At 45.3% G+C, this 19,761-nt stretch overlaps 1 protein-coding gene across 11 annotated transcripts in view; it reads right to left on the bottom strand.

The window, feature by feature from the left end:
• Positions 1–19,054, bottom strand: part of CAPRIN2 (caprin family member 2) — a 331,530-nt gene extending 312,476 nt beyond the window's left edge. For 6 of the 11 annotated variants that reach the window (XM_033952550.1, XM_033952543.1, XM_033952549.1 and 3 more), the window contains exons 1-3: positions 18,175–18,214; positions 17,759–18,000; positions 967–1,029 (exon numbers count right to left, since the gene is read on the bottom strand). In XM_033952550.1, the coding sequence (XP_033808441.1) occupies positions 967–1,029; positions 17,759–18,000; positions 18,175–18,199 (330 nt within the window). In that variant the 5' untranslated portion in view covers positions 18,200–18,214. The other 5 variants (XM_033952547.1, XM_033952545.1, XM_033952548.1 and 2 more) reach the window with 5 other exon arrangements.
• Between the last annotated feature and the right edge of the window lie 707 nt (positions 19,055–19,761).

The following is a 19,761-nucleotide window of genomic DNA, read 5'->3' as shown; positions in this document are numbered from 1 at the left end:
CCCATAAAAGGAGATAAACATTAATTTTAACCCCTGGTTACATAATATCAACTCTGGCAGTTTATTCTAAAAACTGACAAATCTAAATCGATAAATAGAAAATGAAATTTTCTACCTTTTCACTATTTTTAAAAATTGTATTGATTCCAGTCTCAGGTTTCTTCTCTCCTTTGTTTGACATTTCATCTTTCTCCATGTACATCATCCATCTTATCTGTGTCCCTATCCTCCCTCACCGCCCCTGCGCTTTCCCCTCATCCATGTGATCTAGCATCTTTATGCTCCCATCCCCATCATTTTTCCTCCTTCTACTGTCCATTCCCCACAGTCTGGCATCTTTCTGTCTCTTGCTTCCCTCTCCCCTCCAGCCCCCTACACTCCCCCCCCCCCCAGTCCAGCTTACCTCCAGCCCCCTACACCCCCACCCCAGTCCAGCTTAACAGTACTTATCAAAGCAGACAATCAGCAACTCCCAGGGTGGGTTCCAGGAATAGAGTGCAGATTTACAAGGAGAGATTAGAAAAGGTAAGAATCTAATCTTTCATTCCTGTCCAGGAATAGTGGGATTGTACAAGTCCCATAGAGTCAGGGTGGGATCGATGAGCCTGCTACCAAAATGCAGGAACCAAAAGCAGCATCCTGTTCAGCCACCATATTGATCCTGTAAAACTTGGTCAAGGTATGCAAGGATGACCAGATAGCAGGCCTGCAAATTCCTCCAGACATTGCAGATGACTGCCCAAGAAAAGGAAATGCCTCTAGTAGGATGAGCCCTCACAGAAATAGGTGTTTCTTTCCAGCTGTGATGTATTTAAAAATTTCAGTTTACATACAGTTTTAAAACAAAAACATGATAAAACAAACATACAAACAAGCCTTAAAAATCATGAGTACACAATACTATAACTTTGCATAATAAAAATCACGAGTAGTTTATCAGTTCTTCCAGAGAAAAAAATTACTCACCAGCTGGTCCTGATTAAGACTTTCTCCATTTTGCATCCGCTGTTTGTAATCATCTAGTTTCATCTATAAATAAAGTAGCAATATATTAAAAAAAAAAAAAGCCTACAATCTTATCCACAGTTTATGGAATATGGAGAAGGCAGGCCTTGTATATGAAACACATCAGCCTCCTTAAGAACTTCACTCTTAAGTTGCATTTGATACTGTTAAACTTAAGCTACCTCAGCATCCCTCCTTAAACAATCCTATAAAGATGTACAAGCACTCAGCATATTGCTGACAGCCACTAGCACTAAACACAGATATTCTATGCCAGGCCATGTCTGGACACTCCCAGGGTACAAAGCACCCCAACCCTCAACCCCCCACAAACCGCCCCCCCCCCCAACACCTCCCTCCCCCCAAGTCCAAAAAGCACAGTTACTTACCGTAACAGATGTTATCCAAGGACAGCAGGCAGATATTCTCTACATGTGGGTGACGTCATCCACGGAGCCCCATCGGACAGCTTTTCAAGCAAACTTGATTGAAGATCTTAGTTTGCTACTGCTGCACCGCACATGCGTGTGCCTTCCCGCTCAGCTAGAGGGCGCATCTCCTCAATGTGGTCCTCAGTTCAGATAGCTAGCAAAGAAGCCAATCCGGGGAGGCAGGAGGGTTGCGAGAATATCTGCCTGTTGTCCCTGGATAACACCTGTTACGGTAAGTTTATTCAAGTTTATTGACTTTTAATATACCGACCATCAACAAGTATCTGGCCGGTTTATAATAAAAAAAATTTTTAAAAAAAGAGATAAATACTTAAAAAAAAGAATAAAAGTGCACAGCAAGGACATTAACTAGACAGACTTGAAGGTGAGGGAAAGTAGGTAGGATTGGGGGGAAAGTTACATGTTAGAAGAAGAAAGGAGAGAGAGGGAAGGGGGTAAAACATATGGGGTGGGATCGCTTTATAAAAGCGGTTGGCTGAATAAGAAAAGAAGAAATAAATGAAGAGTGAAAAGAAGAAAAAGAAGGAGAAAAAAAAAAGAAAGGAAAAGCTAAACACAGGAAAAGGCGTCGCTAAATAGAAAGGTCTTCAGGCTTATCTTAAATTTATCAAGTTGATGTTCGGATCGGAGTGGCTGTGGCAGAGCATTCCACAAAGTTGGAGCTACTACTGCGAAGTTTATTTTTCTAGTGTAAAAGAAATCTTTTATGGATGGAATAAACAAGTTTCTGATCTGCTGACCTTAGTAGACGTATTGAGCGTTGTGGGATGAGGAGCTTATCGAGATATAAAGGCAGGTGAGAAAGTCTGATTTTAAAGGTGAGCAGAATGGTTTTATAAGTGATACGGTGTGTAATAGGGAGCCAGTGTGCTTCCTTCAAAAGAGGGGTTACATGGTCAAATTTGCCGGTTTTATAGATGAGTTTTATTGCTGTGTTTTGAATTAGTTGTAAGCGTCGAATTTCTTTTTGGGGGAGTCCGTTATAAAGAGAGTTACAGTAATCAAGGTGAGAAATAACTAAAGAATGAATTAGAGTTTTGATTGCATCTGTCTCTAGAATCGAAGTTAGAGAGCGAATAAGGCGAAGTTTAAAAAAGCAAATTTTTGCAACCGAGCTGATATGATCATGGAAAGTGAGATCTTTGTCAATGGTAACTCCTAGTAATTTTATTTTTGATTCCATTTTTATGGGAATGGATTTGATAAAAATCTTAGCAGATAGGGTCTCACTGTTGTTGATAGGGAGTAGGAGACCGCAGGATTTGTTGATATTGAGGGAGAGTTTATTTGTGTACAGCCAGTCGTTTATTGCATCCAGTTTATTGTTAATAATGCTTATTTCAGAGATGTTTGAGGTGTTAATAGGGTGAAGTAGCTGTACGTCATCTGCATAGGCAAAGATCGTGAATCCAATAGACCGTGCCAGGGTAAGAAGGGGAGATAGAAAGATATTGAATAACAGTGGAGATAGAATGGAGCCTTGTGGGACACCATAAGTTTGTGAGATGGAAGAAGAAGTTTCGTTCTTTACGTAAACTTTAAAACAGCGTTCGTTAAAGTATGAGACAAACCATGAAAGAGCCTGGCCTGTGATGCCGCAGTCTTTAAGTCGGTTGATGAGAAGAGAATGGTCAATGGTGTCAAAGGCTGCAGATAGGTCAAGGGAGACAAGGAGAACAGATTTTTGACTGTGCTTTATCCCAGGACAAGCAGGCAGCATATTCTCTACATGTGGGTGACCTCCAAGCTAACCAGGATGGGACGGGGATAGAGTTGGCAATTTAGGAGAACAGATTACATAAAACCGACTGGTTGTCGCGCCTGGAGAAAGTATCCAGACAGTATCGAGAGGTGAAGGTATGAACCGAGGAACAAGTGGCAGCCTTGCAGATCTCCTCAATAGGCGTGGACCTGAGGAAAGAGACAGCTGCCATCGCTCGGACTTTATGCCCCATGACCCGACCCTGCAGCAGGAGACCAGCCTGAGCATAGCAGAAGGAAATACAAGCAGCCAACCTGTTGGACAAGATACGCTTGGAAACAGGACACCTCAACTGATTAGGATCAAAAGATATGAAGAGTTGAGGAACTGTCCGATGAGACTGGGTGCGTTGGAGGTAAAAAGCCAATGCCCTCTTACAGTCAAGAGTGTGAAGCGCCACCTCTCCAGGATGAGAATGGGGCTTGGGAAAAAACACTGAAGAACAATGGACTGGTTGAGGTAGAAATCCGAAACTACCTTAGGCAAGAATTTAGGATGAGTACGAAGAACCACCTTGTCATGATGAAAAACAGTAAAAGGCGGGTCCGCAACCAGAGCTTACAGCTCACTGACTCTGCTAGCAGATGTGAGGGCAATCAGAAACACACCTTCCAAGTGAGATACTTCAGATGAGCCTTATCAATGGGTTCAAACGGAGGTTTCATCAATTGAGCCAGAACCACATTAAGATCCCAGATTTGAAACCAGACCGAGACAAGTGCAGCAGATAATCCAGCACAGAGGACAAGGAGGCAGACAGTGACTCCACGCAATGTGTAGCACACCATGCAACAAATCTAGTCCATTTCTGGGAGTAGCACTGTCTAGTGGAACTCTTCCGAGAGGTCTTGAGGACATCCCGCACCGACTGAGAAAAACTGGGAGGGAGTTAGGTGGAAGGAACCATGCTGTTAAGTATAGAGACTGCAGATTGAGATGCAGCAGCGAACCCCAGCTCTGAGACAGCAGAGAAGGAAATACAGACAGAAGCAGAGGCTTCCTTGCACCGAGTCAGAGGAGAAGGGAGAACCACGGCTGTCTGGGCCACTGAGGTGCTATCAAAATCATGGTGGCGTGGACTGACTTGAGTTGAACGAGAGTCTTCAGAATCAGAGGAAATGGAGGGAACGCGTAGAGGAACTATCCCATCTAATCTAGAAGGAAAGCATCCGCTTCAAGACGATCCGGGGAATAAATCCTGGAGCAGAAGTGAGGCAACTTGTGGTTGAGGGGGCGAGACGAACAGATCTATCTACGGCGTCCCCCATCGAGCAAACACCTGACGCAGAGTCGAGGAATGGAGCGACCATTCGTGCAGCTGGAGAAGGCGACTCAACCTGTCCGCCAGGCAGTTTTGCTTGCCTTGGATGTAGACTGCTCGAAGGAAGATGTTGTGGCGTATTGCCCACTCCCAGAGCCGAAGAGCCTCCCGGCAAAGAGACAGGGAACTTGTACCCCCCTGCTTGTTCACATAATACATCGCCACCTGGTTGTCCGTGCGCACCAGGACCATGCGATCCTGAAGCAAATGCCAAAAGGCTACCAAAGCATTGTAAATGGCCCGAAGCTCCAGCAGGTTGATGTTGCAGCGACAGTCGGCGCTTGACCAAAGACCCTGAGTCCGGAGGCTGTCGGTGAGCCCCCCAGGCATACGCAGAGGAGTCTGTTAGGACCTTCTGCGGCAGGGCGCGAGAAAGAAAAAACCTCTGGAAAGATTGGAAGAGAGCATCCACCAGCGGAGTGAACGCTGCATGGAGGGAGCCACAATGTGCTGAGATGCGGGATCCCGCTCCTGTCTCCACTGGGTCGCCAGAGTCCACTGAGGCACTCGGAGGTGAAGTCTGGCAAAAGGAGTCACATGAACGGTGGAGGCCATGTGGCCCAACAGGATCATCTGTTTGGCCGAGGCTGTGGACTGAAAGGAGACCTGCTGGCACAGGTGAATGAGGGCGGCCTGCTGAGGCAGAAATGAGCAGAGGTGAACCGTGTCCAGCACCGCCCCTATGAACTGCAGAGACTGAGAGGGGCACAATTGGGACTTGGGGAAGTTGACCTCAAAGCTTAGATGCCGAAGGCACAAAATAGTTGGGTCGCTGAAATAACCTCCTGCCGTGACGGCGCCTTGCCTTGATGAGCCAGTCGTAAAGGTATAGGAACACTTGAAGACTCTGATCGTAGGGCCGCTGCCGCCACCACCACGAGGCACTTTGTGAAGACCCGTGGGGATGAAGCGAGCCCGAATGGGAGGACCCGATACTGCAGGTGAAGGTCTCCCACCTGAAAGTGAAAGAACCTGCGAAAGGCCAGGTGGATCGGGATGCGAGTGTAGGCCTCTTTCAGGTCCAGGGAGCACAACCACTTCGTCCATTAGGGGATACAACGTGGGAAGAGAGCATACAGAACTTTTCCTTGACCAGAAACTTGTTCAACACCCAGAGGTCCAGGATAGGGCGCAGGTACCAGGTCTTTTGGGGGGACAAAAAAGTACCGGAAGTAGAACCCGGTGCCCTGCTGACACAAAGGGACCTCCTCCACCACCCGAAGGCAAAGGAGGGCATGAGCCTCCTGGAGAAGAAGGGGGAGTTGCAACCGGTTGGAATGACACTCTTGGGGTCATGTCCGAGGCGACGTCCGGAAATGAAGGGAATACCCCTCTCTGATGATGGAGAGGACCCAGTTGTCCGAAGTAATCAGTTTCCTGTGGTGACAAAAGGCGCCGAGGCGGCCCCCGATAGACAGAGAAGGCTCGAGGATGGAAGGGGCCGGCCCGCTCCAACAGGGATAGTCAAAAAGATGGCGCAGGCTTTGCTGCTGCAGGGGTCTGAGGCTTTTGAGGGGCCCTCTGCTGCTGCTGACGCCAAGGTGGCGGCCTGGAAAAAGCTGGTGTGGACTTCTGGGGGTAGCACCGGGGACTTAGGAGGAGCGGGCTTTGCCTTGGGTCTGACCAAGGAGGCAAAGGAGCGTTCATACTTGGAGAGGCCGCCTTGATGGAGTCGTCAAAGAGCTCATTGCCCAAGCAAGGGAGATTCGCCAGACGGTCCTGTAGATTCGGATCCTTGTCAACTATGCGGAGCCAAGCTAGGCGGCGCATGGCTACCGCAAAGGCGATACCCTCGAAGAGAGTTCAAAGCCATCATAGGTCACCTGAAACATATATAGGCGAATCTGCGACAGCGTATCCAGCAGCCGGCAAAATTCGGTCTGGCGATGAATAGCCAAATCATCCTGAAAAGAGGGCATGGATTTGATGCAATGTTTGAGATAGGATGTAAAGGTAAGATTGTAATTCAGAACTCTGTTCGCCATCATCGAATTTTGGTACAGGCGCCTGCCAAACTTGTCCATAGTCTGGCCTTCCCAGCCGGGACTGCCGCGTAGACCTTGGAGGGATTAGACTTCTTTAAAGAGGACTCCACCACCAAGGACTGGTGGGAAAGCTGAGCCTTTTCAAACCCCTTACATGGGACCGTCCAGTACCTGGATTCCAACTTGGTGTAAGGTGTCTCCAAATTCCGAAAGAAAGTCTGCTGCAAGACCGGATTCAGAGGGAGGCGAAGAGATTCCTTCTGTGGATAAGGAAGCTCCATCTCCTCCAAATATTCCTGGGTATACCTGGATTCGAACTGGAGATCCAGTTGCAGGGCCTTGCCCATGTCCAGCATGAACCTTCAAGGGGCGAAGCAGAGCGGGACTTCGGGGCAGCCGAGAACGAGGGGGTAGCTTCCCTCGAGTACTGCACCAGCAAGTCAGTGTCCATAAGCAGGGACGTCGATGAGGCCCCGCTGATAGAACGAGGGGGAGTCGACAACAGCTTGCACTTAGAGAGCCTGGAAGGCGAGGACCCAGGGGTCTGAGGGACGGATGCCCGGGGAGCTCGCCTAGGTGAGCCCCGGGAAGAAGAGACATTCCAATGCGGCAGGGAGGTTGGAGTCTTCGACCTCGAAGCCCCTCGGCTCAGAGACTGAGACGGCATGAGAGATCGGCGAAGACGAGGGTCAGACAGTATGAGGTCCGATGGTTGGATGGACCCTGTTGTGCGAGGACCTGGCGACCTACCCCGCCTCGGGGGAGAATCCCTGGGCCGTTTGGAGGACCGCAGCCTCGAAGAAGAAGTACGTTTAGGCCGGTGCTTCGAATGAGGTCGGGTGGAAGGGAAGTCCGCCTCGATGGAGTAGGCGAGGAGTCACTCAAGGACAAGCAGCGGGACCGACACACCTTGTCTCTAGAGCCCTCGGCAGAATGCTCAGGCTGGTCAACGAGTGAGGTAGAGGCCGGGGCAAGCTGAGCCAAAGCAGAGATCTGCGAGGTTGGGATAGAACATAACATAAGCAGTGCCTCTACTGGGTCAGACCCAAGGTCCATCGTGCCCAGCAGTCCGCTCACACGGCGGCCCAACAAGTCCAGGACCTGTGCAGTAGCCCTCTATCTATACCCCTCTATCCCTTTTTCCAGCAGGAAATTGTCCAATCCTTTCTTGAACTCCAGTACCGTACTCTGTCCTATTACGTCTTCTGGAAGCGCATTCCAAGTGTCCACCACACGCTGGATAAAGAAAAACTTCCTAGCATTCGTTCTGAATCTGTCTCCTTCCAACTTTTCCTAATGCCCTCTTGTTCTTTTATGTTTTGAAAGTTTGAAGAATCTGTCCCTCTCTACTCTCTCTATGCCCTTCATGATCTTGTAGGTCTCTATCATGTCTCCTCTGAGTCTCCTCTTTTCCAGGGAGAAGAGCCCCAATCTCTCCAATCTTTCAGTGTATGAAAGGTTTTCCATGCCCTTAATCATTCGTGTAGCTCTCCTCTGGACCCTCTCAAGTATTGTCATATCCTTCTTAAGGTACGGTGACCAATACTAAACACAGTACTCCAGATGCGGGCGCACCATTGCCCGATACAACGGCAGTATGACTTCTCTCGTTCTGGTCGTAATACCCTTCTTAATAATACCCAACATTCTGTTTGCCTTCTTCGCGGCTGCTGCGCATTGTGCTGTTGACTTCGTTGTTGTGTCCACCAGTACACCCAAATCTCTTTCAAGGCTACTTCTCTCTAACACTAATCCCCCCATTTGGTAGCTGAACATCGGGTTTTTTCTCCCTAAATGCATGACCTTGCATTTCCCCACATTGAAGTCCATCTGCCATTTATTCGCCCACTCCTCCAGTTTTCTTAGGTCCCTTTGTAGGTCCTCACACTCTTCCGCATTTCTAACCCTTCTACAGAGTTTAGTGTCATCCGCAAATTTGATAACTTAACACTTCGTCCCCATTTCCAGGTCATTGATAAATACATTGAACAGCAGCGGCCCGAGTACAGACCCCTGCGGAACCCTGCTCGTGACCTTCCTCCAGCTCGAGTAATGACCCTTCACTCCAACCCTCTGCCTTCTGCCTGCCAACCAGTGTTTGACCCATCTGTGCACGTCCCCTTCCACCCCGTGGTTCCACAGCTTCCTAAGTAGCCGCTCATGGGGTACCTTGTCAAAGGCCTTTTTGAAGTCGAGGTAAATGATGTCTACGGGTTCCCCTTTGTCCAACTGACTGTTTACCCCCTCGAACATCGGCACCGAGACCAAAGGATTTGGATGAACTGGTGCAGTGCGCTCCAACGAGGGTAACCTCGATGTAGAGTATTCCCATAATGTGGAGGCACGCTTAGGAGGAGGTCTCGCAGAGGCCGGCAGGACTACACTCACTACCTGAGTGGCCAGAGACTCGAGGACAGCTTCTTTGGTAGTTGAGCTGAACCTGAAGGAGGAAGAGGAGACTTACCCAAGGTCGAGGTCTTCGAAGTCGAGGGAGACATGCTCGGGCCCGAGGTCTTCGAGGCCGATGTCGAGACCGAGGCTTTATCCATGGAGAAAAGTTCCAAAATCTTGGCTCGTCGTCAACGAAAAGCCTGGGATTGGAGAGTGGCATGAGGGCAAGAGTCTGTAGGGTGATCAACACCAAGACAAAGTATACACCAACGGTGCGGATCTGTGATCGAGATCACCCGACCGCACTGCGTACACTTCTTGAAACCGGTAAGAGACCGGGACATAAAAGGCAGGAAAAAAAGGCCACGTGAGGCCGGGCGGCCAAGGAAAAAACTGGGACCCCCTGGTCGCGATCGATGTAATGAAGTTTTTTGGTTGTTTTTTTTAAAATAAAAACAGAAGACACTGGGCACAGCGACTTCCGAAGAAAACAATAAAAGAAGCCGCAGTGCAAGAAAGGCACTTAGATTCGCAGAGAAGAGACAGGGCTTTCTGGCTCCGTGGAAAACTAAGAACTGAGGACCACATTGAGGAGATGCGCCCTCTAGCTGAGCGGGAAGGCACACGTATGCGCGGTGCAGCACTAGCAAACGAAGATCTTCAATCAAGTTTGCTTGAAAAGCTGTCCGCGACGGGCTCCATGGATGATATCACCCACATGTAGAAAATATGCTGCCTGCTTGTCCTGGGATAAAGCGAGGTCAGATAGGTGGGGTAGGATACAACTGCAATCTGTTCAAAATGCGACTGCGACTCCGGGGAGGCAGAATGTCCAAATAAGGAGACCAAACACGAACAAAGTCTCTGCTCCTGCGGCAAGAGGAGTAAGCCAGGGCGGCCTAACTGCTTAGTTTAAGTACAACATTCAGTTATGAGTTACTGTATAAAGATAGGACAGATGGCCTTATTTATGAAATTAAACTTGGCAGGTTAAACTCTGAATATCAGCACTGAATATCAGTTTTGACTCGACCCCAAAATAGATGGGTTTGCGTTTGCTGCTAATTGATAAAGTGCTGCTGAAGATGATCTGCTAGCCTTGTACAGGCTATTTCATGGGTGACAGAAGGGAAGGCCCCACAGGAGCCATGGCTTCCCAAAAATTGGCAGTCAGAAGAGTCAGTAATGGCTCTCCCAATTCCTCCAGTGCTGTAATTTTACATTTTCCAGTAGCTGGTGGCTGCAACGAAGTGAGTATGCTGCTGGCCTGCCCCAAAGTCATCATTCTGCAGCAACTTCCTATTCCCACAAAGGCAGAATGCTGCAGCATGATGATTTCAGGGGCAGGCCGACGGCAGCAAGCTCACTTCATTGCTGCCGCCGGCTGTTGAAGATTTAAAATTACAGCAGCTGGAGAGGCGGTTGAATTCATGAGCTGGAGAGGTTGTGCCACAGGATTCTGCTGGGGGGAGGGGGGCCAAGGTTTGGGAAAGCAGGAAAATACAGATGCTGCCAGTGGGATAGGACGAGAAAAAGGATTGCTGGACATAAATGAATGGAGTGGGAGGGAAAGAGCTGATATATATATGGGGAAAGGAAGAAAGAGTAAGAATTGTTGGACATAATGGTGAAGAGAATGGAGGGAGATTAGAGATACAAAGATGTCAAACCACTGGAAGGGAAAAGAGTGATGCCAGACCATGGGAATGGAAGGAAGAGAGAGATGCCAGACCATGGAAGAGAAGAGGAGAAAGATACATTACATTAGGGATTTCTATTCTGCCATTACCTTGCGGTTGAAGTAGGATTATAAATGGATTGTGCAGAGATTAGAAGTATTTAGGGAGTAGTTTGTACATTTCTTTGAGTTGCTAAGGATTACATCTGAGTTGTCATGATATTGGAGGTACATATGTAGTAGTTGCAGGTGATGCTTGGGACATTCCTGATTGTGTTAGTTCGGTTTTGTGTGTTTTTTTGAGTAGAAGGGTTTTTATTTTTTTCTTGAAGGTTTTGTAGTCTGTGGTCATGGTCAATAGGCCATAGGAGGGGGAAGACATGCCAGACCATGGGAGAGGGAGAAGATGGTGCACAGGGATGGAGGAGAAGGGGAGAGAGAGGGATGAGGTGGTACATAGCAATAGGTGTGGCAGGGAAGAGATAGAAGAAGTGGGAATAGGGGAGGAGGAGATAGTACACATGGATAAATGGGAAGGGATTGAGAAAAAGCAGAAAAACTTAATTTGAATGTTAAGTTAATGCCAAAGATGTAGTAAACAGCAAATGGATAGGAAGGCCCTGGATACACAGTTAAGAGCACAGAAATAAGGAAGTGCATCCAGAGACTAGGAAAAGATGTTCAGAAAAACAAAATCAACAAACAAGGTAGGGAATATGATTTTATTTTCAATCTAGTGATGGAAATGTCAGCTTTGAGAATTTATAATCTGCTGTCTATATTTTGCACTGTGTTCAGGAAAAAATTAGTTTCTTTCCATTTCTCTGGTGTTGTACTGTATGTAAAGTTTGCTATCTTAGGGATTATCTGTGTTCTGTATGTGACCAAGGCCAGATGTTCTGGTAAGAATGAATGTTGATAAGCATACAGTGTGGTTTGAGCAGTTTAATTTTGTGATTAACCATTATGTGTTAAGATTATATTATGTGTAAATATGAAAAATTAATGGATAAAATGGTATTACAATTAGTACTATTATGGGGCGAGGTCAGGAACAGAGCTTTTGAGTGTTCCACAGCCTTTGGGCTGTTTAACCTACTAGGAGCCATTTCGGACCAGTTAAATTGCCATCAGCTATCTACACCTATATATGTATACATGTGGAAATATCTAACTGGGAGATTGCCCAGCCTCCTTGCAAGTAACCGACAGTTCATGAACAAAGGTGGTCTGACTGCAACATTAGATGGCTACATAAGGCCTGGAGGAAAATTTAATCCTGGACAACACTAATGAGGTTTTAGTCATCCTATAGTCAAGATCACATAAGTTCTGTATACCTAACTTTCCATAATCACTGAATGATTAAACCCCCTACTCAAATTTTATAGCGCAAGTTCAATTGATTTAGGAGCCCCATATTATCTTGAAATAACAATACAAGTTGATGAGAAAGCAAAAATCCTTTATTGTGTTTAGTAGTTTATGGTCATGTACAGTCAACTCCACCTACATGCACGTCTGTTAAGCGCACGCTTCGGTTATCTGCAGCCTACCACCATGGTCCCTTTTTTTTTTTTTTACACTAAAGTCAATGGATGCAAACTCCAGATAATTGCAATTCTGATAAGCACACAATCCACTTATGCGCATTGATGTTATAGGTCCCACCTCCATTTGTTCACGTTACGTTCACTCCAGTTAAAAGCAATCACATTCTCACATGGATGAACCAAGTTTCGGATCAGCAGTCTAGACCTGGCCAGATGTTCAAACTTTCTGAACTGCACCATGGCGTCGCATGGAGAAAAGTTTTTGTCTGAACGTGTCTAACACGCTGGTCAAAAGTCATTGTCTTTGGCTGAACGTGTCAATGTTTTAAAGAGACTTGACCAACGGGAGAGTCAGGTCTCTATTGCAAACATTAGTGTTCATCCTAGCCAGATTTCTCAGTCGCAAAAAAAAAAACACAACAAAAACACAACAAAAAAACAAGCAATATTGAAAGACTGGCAAAACAGCAATCCTACCAGGAAACGGAAAAGAATTGGGAAGGCTGAAGACATGTAACAGGCATTACTGCGATAGTTTGCTGAAGCTAGAAGTCATCAACTGCCAATCAGTGGGCCTCTGCTGATGGAGAAAGCAATACAGCTGTCCGAAGAACTTGGCGTAGACGACTTCAAAGCAACAAATGGATGGCTAGAAAGGTGAAAAATTCATAACGGCATAAAATTTAAGCAGCAGCATGGCGAAAAACAAGATACGGATGAGTTTGGAGCAGAAAGATGGGTCATGGAAGTGTTGCCATCAGTCATTGGTGGATATGAACCATACGACGTTTTCAATGCCAATGAGACAGGCCTGTACTGGTATGCCATCCCTAATGAACATTGGCTTTCAAATGCAGCAAAACTGTTGGCTTCAAGGTGCCAAAAGGAACAATTGACATTGCTGCTCAGTTACAATATGGATGGTAGTGAAAAGCTCGAGCCAGTGATTGGGAAGAATTGAAATCCTCAGTGCTTCAAAATCATTAAAAGCCTGCCTGTTGAATATGTAAGCAGCAAAAAAATGCATGGATGATGGCGACACTGTGGATTTAATGGTTGTAAAACTTGACAATCTGATGAGAAGGCATAGTAGGCACATTGTAATGCAGCACACAGCAATAGCATAAGACTAACGACCATCAAACTCATGTTTCTGCCAAACGACATCTTTGATCCAACCGATGGACCAGCAGATAATCACCAACTTCAAATGCCATTACAGGTTACTCGTCTTAAGATATGATGGCAGTGATTGATGCAAGCACGAAATCCAGCCCACGAGCTGCTGAGCTTGTGAGAAAAATGACAGTGCTCGACTCTTCACATGGTACGGGAGGTGTGGAGTAGAGTCTCATCATTTATTTCAAATTGCTATCGACAAGCGAGCTTCACTCACACATCTGATGAGACAAATGAAGCCGACACTTCGTTCATTTAACTCCCAGTTGGATTCTCACCACAAAGAGTTTGAGCTGTATGTCACCGTTGACAATGATTTGCCCACATCATCCGACAACACTAATTACGATATCTGTACAGTCAAAGGACACTGCAGACAACCAAGAGTCTGATGATGATGGAGATACTGCTGCGGTCATCACGACTAATGAAACACCTGCAGAGATTGTTTCCTTCTCGGACACGCTGAAGTTCCTACACATGCTGCGTTATCTGGAGATAAATGGATGTCACGACTATGGACAGTTTTACAGCATCAGTAGTCAGCTACACAGCCTGAATCGTACAATCTGCGTGTAGAAAACGACAGATTATTTCAGTAGAATGTTGGTTTAAAAAAAGGTTTACAGTGTATCGCATTAGACAGAACAGTGCTGTTTCTAAAACTGAACCGTGTTACATTGTATGTTTTTTGCTGAATAAAGTTTTATTACATTTGACTACAGCATACTGTGATTTTACTTTACTAAAAAGGGTACTCCGATTAAGCGCATACTCAGTTTAAGTGCATGTCGCCGTCTGGTCCGGAGGGCTTACACATAAGCAGAGTCGACTGTATTCATGTCGCAATGAGCAACATAAGGCATTTGTCACTCAATAGCTCCGATTTCATAAGCTGCATGTGAAAGTGTCATCAAATTTGTTAAACAGAGTCCTAGTGTTGTCGACGCTGATCATATTTTAATAGCTTAGAACAGTGTTCTTCAACCACCGGTCCATGGACCAGTGCCGGTCCACAGGGCCAGCACGTGCATCAGCCCAAAACAGTGTTCTTCAACCGCCGGTCCACGGTGCGATCCATGCGGCGTTATCTTTGAGCCAGCTCCCTCTCTCACTGATTCAGTGCACAAAGCCACGGGCAATGGCTCCTACGGGCGTCCTGCGTCTGAACCGGAAGCCTTCTCTCTGACGTTGCAACGTCAGAGGGAAGGCTTCCAGATGAGGCACGAGACGTTCAAGGTGCAATTGGTACTATTATGGGGGCGGGGTCTGGGGTGGAGATTGGGTAGAGATGGTCGGGGTCTGGCCCACAACTTAGCCCAGTTTCTTCAACTGCTGGTCCACGAACCGATGCCGGACCATAGGTGTAAAAAGGTTGAAACACACTTGCTTAGAACACCATAAGTGCTTTATTCTGTACTACAGATCAGCTCGGGCAAACAGGATTTTTAGGATTCTTTTTGATAATCCCATTCAAACCGCGTCAGCGTAGTAACATAACATCACACCTTAAATGTAGCTGTGTTTTGTTAGGTAGACCTTAAGTTGTTTTTTGGCTTATTTCTTTTCTATGCAGTCCTGGGAGGGGGGTGGGGGTGGGGTGGGGTAAGGGTAGTTAGTTATGTAGTTATGTTTTTTCTTCTGTTATTGTATCTGAAATAAATTATGTTTATGTAATTTCTTTTACGACATGCTTATTTTTATATTCGATATCAAAAATCACAGAGTCCCACAAAACAAAAAAAGTGTTATATAAGAGGACCGAAAGGGGTATCAGACAACCCCGCACACAACGATTGAGTGCTGGGAGCAATTCCTCATTTACCCCACAGAACCTCCACCACCTCTTAGTGTGTTGCTTATTTCAAATTATAGCAGCTTGTTTTAAACTTGCTCATGTTTTTTACTTTATATTGCATTTTCCTTTATATTATATTTCTAGTAAGTGTAGAAAAGTTACTTAGCTTTCAGCTTTCAGTTTAAAAATCAATCCCCTGAACGCCAACGCGTTTCGATATCCTTTGTCAAGGCGACATGGGGAGCTGAAAACCAAACACAAACAGTCAAGAAAATTTAAGGGATAAGGCCTCTTATATGACCTACAATTTACCCCCCAAAACCAATTGCCAAATCTACTTACATTTAACATTTAACATGCACTGTATACCACCAACCGGCTGCAAACGCAAGCCGAGGCAGAGTGACTCTGGACTTTAAATACCACCCCCACTTATGACTCATCCGGGGAACACCCACCTGACCTAAGAGCTAACTTAAAGGAACATACGCACAAAAAGGCAAAAAAAGCCTAAAATTCAGCCTGAGCTAACTAATCGGATGTTTCGTTTAACCCTTTAGGTGACATAGAATCTAGCACAAACATCGGCTTGCGTTTGCAGCCGGTTGGTGGTATACAGTGCATGTTAAATGTAAGTAGATTTGGCAATTGGTTTTGGGGGGTAAATTGTAGGTCATATAAGAGGCCTTATCCCTTAAATTTTCTTGACTGTTTGTGTTTGGTTTTCAGCTCCCCATGTCGCCTTGACAAAGGATATCGAAACGCGTTGGCGTTCAGGGGATTGATTTTTAAACTGAAAGCTGAAAGCTAAGTAACTTTTCTACACTTACTAGAAATATAATATAAAGGAAAATGCAATATAAAGTAAAAAACATGAGCAAGTTTAAAACAAGCTGCTATAATTTGAAATAAGCAACACACTAAGAGGTGGTGGAGGTTCTGTGGGGTAAATGAGGAATTGCTCCCAGCACTCAATCGTTGTGTGCGGGGTTGTCTGATACCCCTTTCGGTCCTCTTATATAACACTTTTTTTGTTTTGTGGGACTCTGTGATTTTTGATATTGTTTTTTATCAAGTACATTATAATAGTGAATTCTGAGTGGATATATATTTTTATATTCATCAGTTATACATTTACTGTTATAGGAATGTTGGAATTGTTAGAATTGAATTTATTTTTATAATAAAAATTAGTATATGATAACATTTATTAATTTTAAATTATATTATTTTGTTACCGTTATACATGATTGTTCACATATTAAATAAAAATGATTAGAGATACATACGTTTACTTTTGTATTCATCTATTGTACATAACTGTCTATTATTCCATTTAATAAAGATGACATGACAGCAAATGGCAAACTTGAGTTTAACAGCCCATAGACTGGGGAAGGGGTAAAACGCGGACCTCACGGACCTCGCGGATCTAAACCCGCACGTCCTTAAAAATCCGAGGTCCGTGCCACTTTTAGGATCCGTCAGAGTTAAATTGTCAGAGCTCTGTCAGAGCCAGACTAAAAGTGCGCGGACCTCGGATTTTTAAGGATGTGATGTGCAGTTCAGATCCGCGAGGGAGTCGGGGGCCTGAGCTGAGCTGCAGGGAAAGCGAAGGCGGACTTCAGATCCTCCCGCAGTTTGGGTTGAGGAAAGAGAAGCCCCAGTTTGGGTGGATTGGCTTAATGTTGTTAATGGACAAACAATGGACACATCTGTCCTTTCTTTAGAAAGCTAAAAGCTCATCCTCTTCAATTTTTTCCCCTCGCTCGGCTAATGGTAGAAACTAGTAATCAGTTTTAAAAGAACTAATAACATCTGTGTATTCAGCTAGATGTGCTAAAGACAGGCAAAAAAGGGGGGAGGGTTTCTTTGTTTCTACCATCAGAACTGGCTGTCGGGAGGATCCTCTGAACAATCTATTCGTCCCCTTCAACAAATTGTTCAGGGGTCCTACACAACAGGACCTCACGGATCTGAACTGTCTGCACTTCACATCCTTAAAAATCTGAGGTCCGTGTCGGTCCGTGTCCCTGCCGCTGTAGTTTCTGTCGCTAACAGACCTTGATTGAGATTTGAGCGCTGACGGATCCGTCTCAGCATAGGGAGGGAAAAGTGTTAGGATCCGTCAGCGCTAAAAATCTCATCGAGGTCTGTCAGAGCCAGAGACTAGTGCTGGAGTTTGGAGACTTCTTTTCCCCGCTCTCTTGGCTTCTGCTCTGCCGCTCTAGCACTAGTCTCTGGCTCTGACAGACCTCAGAAGAGATTTTTAGCACTGACGGATCCTAACACTTTTCCCTCCCTATGCTGAGAAGGATCCGTCAGCGCTAAAATCTCATCAAGGTCTGTCAGCGACAGAAACTACAAGCGGTAGGGACACGAACCGACACGGACCTCGGATTTTTAAGGACGTGCGGGTTTAGATCCGCGAGGTCCGTGTTTTACCCCATCCCCATAGACTGGTTTCAAGTACAAGTTACATTGCTTGATAAGAAAGCAGCCAAGCGCTTGTGGGGGTTTTGGTTTGTTTTTACATACCATTTCCTCAGCTTCCCGAAAAGTTGTTTAATTAGCCCAGGTCACCTTTCACACAAAATGCATCCTAAAAATATTGCAAGGGATAAAATGCGTTACCTTCTTTTTTTCGATGTTCCTGATTTTGTGTTTCAGGCAGATCATCCCATTGTCAACGTAGGTCTCGTACGCCTGGAAAGGGGTGGAGGCCGAGGAGAGAGGAGTCTGCAGGGGGGTGAGGACATGCTGGCTCTCCCCGGTCTGCTCTTTGGCTGGCTTCATACCTTTCTCCGATGAGCAGCCTGAAGGCGAAAGGCGACGGAAAGGAGATGGAGAAAGCTGCACCATTGACACGGATGGAGCTGAAAAGCACAATTCATCTTACCATGACATAAATTCAAACCATGGGAAACATAGGTCAAAGGCTTCAAGCCAGTTAGAAACTAAGTCACGCTACCCCAAGCAATAACTAAACCTCTTAATTGGAGGAAATTGTACCCGCTGCCACCTCGGCGGCAGAAAAATTGAAAACCTACCTAGATAGAAGTACGAGTAGAGCATTCCAGAAAACTATTTCGACTTTCTAGACACAATATAAGGTGGCCACATTTGGTGTATCAGTCTCCTATATATTTTTAAAAAACCAACAAAAAAAAAAACCACATACAACATAAAACAAACAGAAAACCTGCTGATCGTTATGGGCCAGAGTGAAAATATGCTAGTTAACTTCTGCCTTATATAATGGGTGTTCTTTGCAAACTTCAAGCGTATGTGTTTTTGTACATCGCGCGGAGTTTTAGAGCTATCTTTAAAAAAAAAAAAAAAAAAAAAGCCAGTTTAAAGACATTCTAGATCTGAAGAGCTGCGTCGCGTTTCCCCCAAGGCCAAGCCAACCCCGCAGGAGCTGACTTAATTAAGAAAACCAGAAACACGTGCTCTCGGAAGAAACGCACGCAGACACGAGCGTCAATTTTCTTTTTCTTTCTATGTATCGGATCGGGAATAACAACCGTATACTCTTCCACTCCAGACACAAATGAGGAAAAGAACTCACATTACCAAAATGATAGGCAATCCCGCAGAAGCTTACTTCAAAAACAAAGGAGTTGCTTATAAATACCTTTTTAATAAATAATCACGATAGGTAGAAAAACTTATATGAAGTACTGTACTTTCCTACCACCCGCCCACCTGACATGGAAAGAAACATTCGACTACAAACCCATCACTCGCTCTGGACGAGTAGAAACCCTCCACTACCCCGTTTCTCTTAAAGACACAAACCTACCACGCTTACAACACGGGCCAACTCCCTCACCTACTTTCTAACTTTATATACTCCTTTCCCAGCTTTCCTCAGAACGTGACGCAGACGTATCAATTTTGGGTGGGGGAAGTTGGTTCAAGCAGCCAATCCCAGGCTTTCCCTTCCCAAAAGTACCGCCCCATCGCCCTTCCCTGCTGAAGTCCGGACCGTCCTGCCTGCCCCAGGCACTAATCAACGTGCGTGAAAATGTCAACTCTAACGTTTAATATGCTAAAAGTTCCTGAAGTGTTTCTCTATGACCAGCATTAAACTCTTTGGTTGCCCTTTGTCATCATATAAAACACTGTTAAACCTCCCATTAATATTATACTTTAGTTTGCATTTTTAAGAGCTGAAGCACTCGTCACTAAAAGTTGATAATATTTTTTTTTTGTTTGTTTACTTTAGTGACTGGGTTTTTTTGTCTAATGCTTCGGTTCCATTATCTATCCTTTGCTTTCATTTTAAGTCCTTTCCCATGGTCTTCTTTCCATTTACATTTTTATCTCCTTTTTTTTTTCTTCTTCCCTGCACTAGTCTGACGTTGATCTTATCCTTGTGAAGGATAGTCAGTGTTTTGGGGATCACCCATACGATTAATTTCTTGGTTTGAAACTAGTAAAGCACAAGAGGCCAAACGCAAGTATTCTACGAAGGCTGCACTTTTCACGCATTCAATAAATTATACCTCTCCAGGGATGGTGTTTTTCTGAGCCAACTTATTTATTTAAGTCTTGGTTAGTAAATAATTAGAATAATAATAACAATAGCACAGACAGTAAGCAAACATTATTTTCATTTTTAATCTCTTTCT

The sequence above is a fragment of the Geotrypetes seraphini genome, chromosome 7 (assembly GCF_902459505.1).
Source record: "Geotrypetes seraphini chromosome 7, aGeoSer1.1, whole genome shotgun sequence".
In the NCBI taxonomy this organism is placed as follows: domain Eukaryota; kingdom Metazoa; phylum Chordata; class Amphibia; order Gymnophiona; family Dermophiidae; genus Geotrypetes; species Geotrypetes seraphini.
This window is presented reverse-complemented; position numbering and strand designations above follow the sequence as displayed.